General features: G+C 41.8%; 1 protein-coding gene and 1 long non-coding RNA gene across 6 annotated transcripts in view; one reads left to right on the top strand and one right to left on the bottom strand.

Annotated features, from left to right (window-relative positions):
* Positions 1-5,506, top strand: part of LOC116702704 (uncharacterized) — a 10,439-nt gene extending 4,933 nt beyond the window's left edge. Inside the window, exons 2-3 of the long non-coding RNA XR_004335236.1 lie at positions 4,913-4,918; positions 5,281-5,506. This is a non-coding gene — a long non-coding RNA (uncharacterized LOC116702704). The remainder of the gene's footprint in view (positions 1-4,912; positions 4,919-5,280) is intronic.
* rptor (regulatory associated protein of MTOR, complex 1) overlaps positions 1-7,829 on the bottom strand; it is a 212,559-nt gene that overhangs the window by 64,278 nt on the left and 140,452 nt on the right. For all 5 annotated transcript variants that reach the window (XM_032536773.1, XM_032536784.1, XM_032536782.1 and 2 more), the window contains exons 15-18: positions 7,714-7,788; positions 7,422-7,487; positions 4,115-4,306; positions 337-477 (exon numbers count right to left, since the gene is read on the bottom strand). In XM_032536773.1, the coding sequence (XP_032392664.1) occupies positions 337-477; positions 4,115-4,306; positions 7,422-7,487; positions 7,714-7,788 (474 nt within the window). The remainder of the gene's footprint in view (positions 1-336; positions 478-4,114; positions 4,307-7,421; positions 7,488-7,713; positions 7,789-7,829) is intronic.

Here is a 7,829-nt window from a genome sequence, read left to right as displayed (position 1 = left end):
CGCCCAGAGAATTTGGCCCACCCATGAGAGAGAGAGAGAGAGACATCATGGCTTCCAAACCAGCAAGGTGGCAGTTGGTCAAGGCCACACCCCCAGCCTCCACCTTGCTGTGTTATGTTGACACCACGTTGTGCTATTTCATTGTAAGATTATTTTCCATTGGATATAAAGGTTCATAAATAAGTGTTTTGGCATGGTGGCTGAGTGCCACCCTCCATGGAAGGGGGGATTTAATTCTTGCGTGTTTGGTTGTGCATGCTTTTTTCACAAATCGCACCCTGCATATGATAACATGTCAAACGGTATGTATTTTGTGTGCGTGGGTGTTGCAGAGACCTTGCGGACCACAGGGCTGCCATCGTTGATGAGCTGGGCCAGCATCATGGCCACGTTATGGTCGATGGTGGTGGAGTGGTCCGTCCTCTCAGCAGAGTTTCCCACAAAGGTCCCGAGAGCAAAGACAGCGGCACACCTCACCTGCAGCGGGACAAATGCAACAACTCTTTAAACTTCATTCCCCTTGGTTCAATAAAGCTCTTGTGTTTTAAAAACACAAGGTTAAAGCTTTTTTTTTATAAGGTTGGATGTTTGGTCAGTCTTGGTCCCGCAATGCCAGACCTATCTCCACAGCCACAGACACATTCTGGGATAGGAGAAAAAAAAAACAACTCTCCAGGTTATTTGCGTTTCTTTAAACCAATTGCAATCGCCATGGGTGGCGCTATGCTCCGGACGCAGCATCGCTGGCTCTGCAAAATAGTCTCAGGTAAGAAACTTGTTTTGGTGGAACATTTGCACCCCACAAAAAGAAACACCACAAACAATACCACATGAAGTTAACTGTTAAAAACAACACAGTAACCTGAGCTATTTAAGTCAGCTGCATACAATCGGTCCCAACACGTTCCACTTGAAGAGTAAATGCCATAAACATATTCTTTGTAAATCTTTTCTATCATCTCTGAAAGAACCAAGCAAATCCAAACAATCTAAATTTTTCTCAAAACTTGCCATTTTCAGCGTGTAGCTAGCTCAAATTTTGTTGTTGTTTCCTGTAGCGAACAAAACTTGAAAGTGGCAACACACAGAAAGCGGAAGGTGAGGAACTCATGCGCCGGATGTATAAGTATAATACAGGCAATTATCCTGGAAATGTACTTCAGTTGATCCAGACTAGGTCAGTCTGATCTCCCTTCATCCATGCATAGCTCTGCCTTTTCTAACCGTCTGAAGACAGAGTGTTCAGCCCCTTCGCTATGGAATCCAACTATTAGTTTGCCAGACAACAGGTGTTGCAAAGTTTTGTGAAACCAGTGGTTGAACTTTTTAGAGATAATTATGACTCAATCTTCTCTAAAGGTATTCCTATTAAATGCAGTGGAGATGATCAGTGCTGTGGGCTCCCGTAAGATGCTTTTTCTCACTTATCTCATTACTTTCTCTGCTCCCTTCATTGGATGTCACAATTTCTGTCACAAAAAAGGAATCTTCCATTAGGGACTGAATTCCCAAATGAAACCAAATCACAGCACAATAATTAATATTTGGATGGATTGTTTGTCGTGTAGACGTAAAACCCCTTTCTTCTTTCTACTTCCTAACCTTGTGGTGCAGCGTTAGTGATTCTACAGCACACAGATGTTACTTTGATATGCTTTGCTTCGCTCCAATTAAAATGAGGAGCTAAGACATTTCAGATGAACATATTGGAATTTCATTTCTAAGACCTGGTATAAAAGAAAGTCATAAAAGCACTGTGACTTGAAAGCAAATTAAAACACACAACTATAATAATGGAAATCATTATAATGTGCCAAATTCACTCAGTCAACATACAGTCTTTGGTTAATTCTCCCATTTACACAGAAACGTGTTGATTTAAATCAACACATTTCTGTGTAGATGGCAGAAATGGCAGATGGTATTTTTGGAAGCCATAGTTAGTGATGGTGTTGCGTTGCATGGCCTTTATATGTATGTTTACGTACCTATGCTTTTAATACACACACTTAAAGATGACAAACGATCAATCAACATCGCCTTGATAAATTTATTTTTCTATTAAAATAGGTTTTCAGGAACTTTGGGAATTTTCAGTACATGGCAATGTTGATCAGTGATTCCCAAGTAATTGTTTTGTTATCGGCTTTAAAAAGATATTTCTCTTTTGATTCGTATGAATGTACACTGTGTTGTTTTATCAGCTGCTACGGTGAAAGACACATTGTGACACATTGAGCTTATGTACACCCCCGACACCGCTGCCTGCACCAAACACGACCTGAATAGCGTTCCTTCAAAGGTTTGTCAGCCTTTATCACATCCTCTCTTTTGTGTCATCTCTTTTGTAAAGACATGACTTGTAAAAGCTTTTTTCCCACATTGCATATGCAGATTAGACAGTTGGACCTTAACTTATTCATTATATTTGTTCAGGGAATCTAATGCCTTTTATGGGAAACAACCAGCCATTAAAGGCCACTAGGGCATCCCTGACATTATCAACTTTACAAAAGTAATCTGTGTTGTTTTTATGTTTGACTGTAAAGGTGTTTATGACATTGTTTTGGACTCCTGCACATGTCCTGCCGCCACATTTTAAAAGCTGTTTGCCTTTCTCTACATTCAGTGACATTGAAGTAGACAATGTCTGCGTCATTACACTGTGTGTGTGCTCAAAAACCTGTGGGTGAAAAAAATGTGTGTGTACGCGAGAGGGCTGTAGTGACATGCAAACTATGACTAAATAAGAGTGCCATCTTAGCAGTGTCCCCTCACACCTTTCCTTAAACTTAATTAAACTCTACTTAATCACAGATCTACTAGTATTGATACCGCAGTGTGTGATCTGTCTCAAACTAACACCCGAGGAGAATTTTAAAATGATGTTCTATTTCGTTACAATTCAATGCAGTCAATTATGATCAATCAGTCTGAGTCTCCAGACTGATTGATTTTAATTATATAAAACACACACACACACACACACACACACACACACACACACACACACACACACACACACACACACACACACAACACCCACACACACACACACACACACACACACACACACACAAACACACAAACACACAAACACCAACACACACACAGAAAATGAACAACCTGGAAATGCAGCTGGACTAGTACAAGTGTGTGCGCACAGACAGATGTGTCTGCAGACCTCAGTTTCAACCCTGCCGCCAAAGAAGCTGTCCAAGGGAAGGAGGAAGTTACTGGTGGAAACAGATGTTCCTTGTGTGATCATGTGTGTGTGGATACATGAAAATATGTGCAGTGTGTAAGTGTGGGCACTAAGTCTCTGGGTGAACTTCAAGGCAAACTCTGGCTCGCTCTCCCTCTGGTCCACACATGACCCAGTCACATGCTGACCGTGTTTTAATACGGTGGGTCAAACGGTTTTGGCCTATATGGGTGCTCCTTGTGTGTGTGTGTGTGTTGTGTGAGAGTGGTGAGTGAGGTGAGTGAGTGAGTGGTGAGGTGAGTGAGTGTGTGATGAGTGAGTGAGGAGAGAGAGAGAGAGAGAGAGGAGAGAGACGAGAGGAGAGAGAGAGAGACAGCGAGAGACGACGGAGAGACGAAGAGAGAGGTGTGTGATTGTGTGTGTGTGTGTGTGTGTGTGTGTGTGTGTGTGTGTGTGTGTGTGTTTTATAAAATTTAAACCGTCTCTTATTAGTGTGTATGAACAGGTTAGCCTTGCAGGACATATGTGTATATCAGAGAATTCCTAGACATTTTCTCATTATTGTTAGAATGCATTTTTGGTCTTGTTTAGAATACAATATATGATTTTCTTTGGTGTTGAGCAAGTTGTGTGTACTAGTGTTACTAGTCAGTTCCTACAGCTGTAAATAAAGACTTATGGGCCCCATTTCCAACAACTAGTTTGTTGAAATAAGAAACGCAAACAGATGTTTGTGATATGAGTGTAACAACCAAGCAATCTACTTTTATCTGGTTAGTTTTAAATTAAGAAAAAGGAAAAAAGATTACACATAATACTAACAAAAAGCCATGCAGGGCTTGGATAATGATCAACAACAACTCCTCATACTTTTTCACATGTACCTTAACTCTGGTATTAAACTCTCACCTCGGGGATGGGATCTGACAGCAGGGTGTAGAGCTTCTCGTGGGCGCTGTCCCGAACTCCGCACCAGCGCGCCGGTTCAAAGTTCTGCCAGATGCGGCCCAGGCAAATGGCCACCCACTGGCGGAGCAACGGGTGGGGGTCTGACAGCTGCTCCAGGCAGTTGGCTATCAGGTTGCCCTGTAGACATGCCTCCTGGTGGGGGGAGAGGAGAGTCAGAGGAGAAGGAGTGATGCAGAATGAAGAGTGTGAGAAATTCAGTTGAGTCAAGAAATGTAGAACAATTTTAAGGACTGTGAGGTTGAAACAGTGTTTGTGTAAGGCCATTTGTGTAAGAAACAATTTCCCATGAGTTACCACCTATTAAAAACACACTGCATTTGACTCTGTGGTAGTCAACACTGACCTGCCAGTGTTTCATTTGAAATAAAATGACAATATGTGCATCATACAGAAGTCTTAGCCCTGCTGAGGCGCAGAGAGGCTCCAGGCTGGGAGCAGACGTGTACCTCATTAGGCAGGTAATCACCACTAACCTGTAACCTGATGGACACCATTATGAGTTCTGCAGCAGTGCAACTTATTCCTTTGAACCCTTTCAGCCCTTTCCAAATATTCTATTGTGAACAAAAGGTAATTGGTACATCAAGGCTTAAGGCGATCTAAAGACCGATGAAAGAGCTCTATTCAAAATCCTTTTAAAACTTTCTTTTTCATTAAAACAATTGGTGCTGAGAATTAACAAGTACTTTGAAGTTTTCTTTATGTTTCGTCTTTTTGTTAGGTAACACAAATACAGAGAATTTAGTGACTGCCAAGGATGCTGAACTTACAGCAAAAACAAAATGAAAGTGTAGTACAGGCCCGGTTGGAATTACATGTACTACAATGGATTTCATGTTTAAAGTCAACGTGTATTTATTTCAGCAGCATTAATTCCATCGGTACAACAACCGAGTTACGCTGTGACCACCCCCCTGCTGCTCTCGGTTCCTCTTTTTAACAGAAATACTGTTTTGAGTCACTTTTTGATGCTGTTAATAAAATGCAACACTTCCGATATAGATGCTTTAGGGTAAAAACCTTGCAGTGGCTTAAAGTACACGATACCTCCCTGTACCTGGGAGGCTTTTAATGCTGCAAGAGGTGTTTACTTTAAATGACAGTAGCTTAAAGTTACATTGTGTAAGAATATCTCCCATCTAGCGGTGAAATTGTATATGAAAAAATACTGAACATTACTTTCCAGCCCCTCCCATTCCGAGCACGTTTTAACTTCTACGGTGGCCGTATTATTCCAAGAATTACGACTTTGTCCGTGAGTGTTCCTTCCAGTGTAATGATAGTTTTACGTTTTCTTTATTTTGGTACCATTTCATTGCTAATATCAGCTGTTAGTAAAGTGTGATCCTCCATCGTTAACAGGCTTTCAAATCTGCCGGCAGATCGAGTAATCTCCCCCTGGCATTTGTCACGGTGCCTCTGAGCGTAAAAGGTATGTCCCTCTTTGTTTAATGTATTTTAAAGACGGAGCCGCAACATGGAAGAATCATACGAGCGAGTCGCTCCTATGTATTTTGAATGGCAGATGCTATGCTTTCGAGAATACTTGATAGTTGGTGGAAGTAATTACACATGAATGAGCACATATTCGTGAAAAAACAAGGTGTTTTTTGCTAAGAATCAACTCAAAACATTACACAATGGTATTGTGCCATTGATTGAAAAATCTGAAGAACACACAGGTAAGAAGGAATACATTATTTGTGTTTGAAAGAGCAACGCATTGGCGAGTATGGCAATAGTGCTGTGATGGGGAGTTACTAGTTAAATCAAACGCTATTATGTAATTTCATTACAAAATAAAGGTAACTGTAATCCGTTACAGTGACAAAAAAATTGTAATTGAATTACAGTAATGGCAAATTTAATTGGACAGATCAGAAAACACGTACAGAAATGACTAAAATCTAACAAAATATATGTACGTAAAACCAGAAAATTAGGACTAAAGACCTGCCTGTTTGGTTTCTTCTGCCGTTGACATAAATAACAGCATTTGTGGTGACTAAGTAGTTATTGTAATATGGTCTAACAGTATATCTAACAACAATCTAGTCATGTCAACAACACGACAATCATGTGCGTCAGCAGTCTGATGCTCCTGGTGAACACAAAACAACTCACACCCACATGAACCACAACAAATGGAACCGTTTGGTGTGCTCAGAAACCTTCTTTGTCTCCTACAGATTGAGGTGTCATGACAAAAAATCTTTTATCAGCAGTGACACAATGCACCCCCCCCCCACACACACACACTTTCTTCACGTGCCTCAGATCGCTAGCATGTGGTTCCCTCAGCTCTGAACAAGCCTCCCAGCTGAACATTAAGATGCCAGTGCTCGCTGACATGTTTGCAACAACAATAGCGCAGTAATGAGCGCTGTTGTTAAAAGAGGGGTAAATAATGGAGATCCAGGCCGAGAGTCTTTCTGGAATGTTGGGGGGGGGGGGGGGGGGGTTATTTATAGGTCTGTGAGATAGGTAGGAGCATTTAGGAACTGTGGTATGGAAGAAGAATGGGTGCTTCTGAGCTCGAGAGCACATAGCTTTTTTGTCACATTTATATTATGTAGAGAGGTAGAGAGAGAGAGAGAGAGAAAGAAAGAGAGAGGGGGAGAAAGTGAGTGAGAAAGTACTGTCAGGTAATAAAGAAACAATATGTCAAATGACATTTGCAACTAGACAGAAAAATAACTGCAGAGAGCAGGAGAGTGTAGACAAAAAGGAGCAAAAGGTAGTGATGGTGGAATATTTCTTTGTGGAAGTGTGCGTGCGCGCGTGTGTGTGTGTGTGTGTGTGTGTGTGTGTGTGTGTGTGTGTGTGTGTGTGTACTCCACGAAATGACAAGCTACATCATCCCAGCATCGCACCCCTGGACGTTTGATCAGCATCCGGCACAAAAGACTTCTGGGATTGAACACCGGAGGCCAGGAACAGGCCGAGGTGACACTTGCGGTGATAAAGTGTCACCATGGAGGTGGCTGGGACGGAGACGGAGATTATAGAGGTGGTTGTTGTTGACAAAACTGTCACATAACCAATATCTCCCAGAAACACACAATGGGCGATACATAGCAATCTCTCAAAGTGACGGCTGGCCCCGAAAGAACCTGCCGAGGCTCTGGTGAGGGAGGTGCATGAAAAATTTGGTTCATTCTCCGGTTGGGCTCCTGGCAAGCAAACGCACAGCAGTGTGGATTTACACATGTATACAACACACACACACACAAACATGCAAACACACCTGTCCTGTGTTGTAGCTGTTGACAATAACAGCCAATATGAAGACAGCCATGGTTCGATGCTCAGCCTGTAACAAAGAGAAAGAACAGTGAGATCTTATCTTTCGTCAAAATATCTACTTTCATACTATAGTCGGACGCTTTTCTAGTGAACTCTTTCAACTCCTTTCAGTAAAGTAATAAGCTTAGCCTCAATATCAAAGGAGAGGAAAAATATGTATCCCTTTCTATTATATTTTTTAAAAAAACATCCCACTATCACTTTCTTCACAAATGGGACAGGCAGATACTCACTGGCATGTAACTGTCCGCCAACACCGACAGGAAGTACTTGTGTCCGTTGTCTTTCACTAGGTCAGCTTGACATGACTGCAGAGGCAGATAGAGAGAGAGAGAGAGAGAGACAAGGA

Source organism: Etheostoma spectabile, chromosome 2 (assembly GCF_008692095.1).
Source record: "Etheostoma spectabile isolate EspeVRDwgs_2016 chromosome 2, UIUC_Espe_1.0, whole genome shotgun sequence".
Taxonomy (NCBI): domain Eukaryota; kingdom Metazoa; phylum Chordata; class Actinopteri; order Perciformes; family Percidae; genus Etheostoma; species Etheostoma spectabile.
This window is presented reverse-complemented; position numbering and strand designations above follow the sequence as displayed.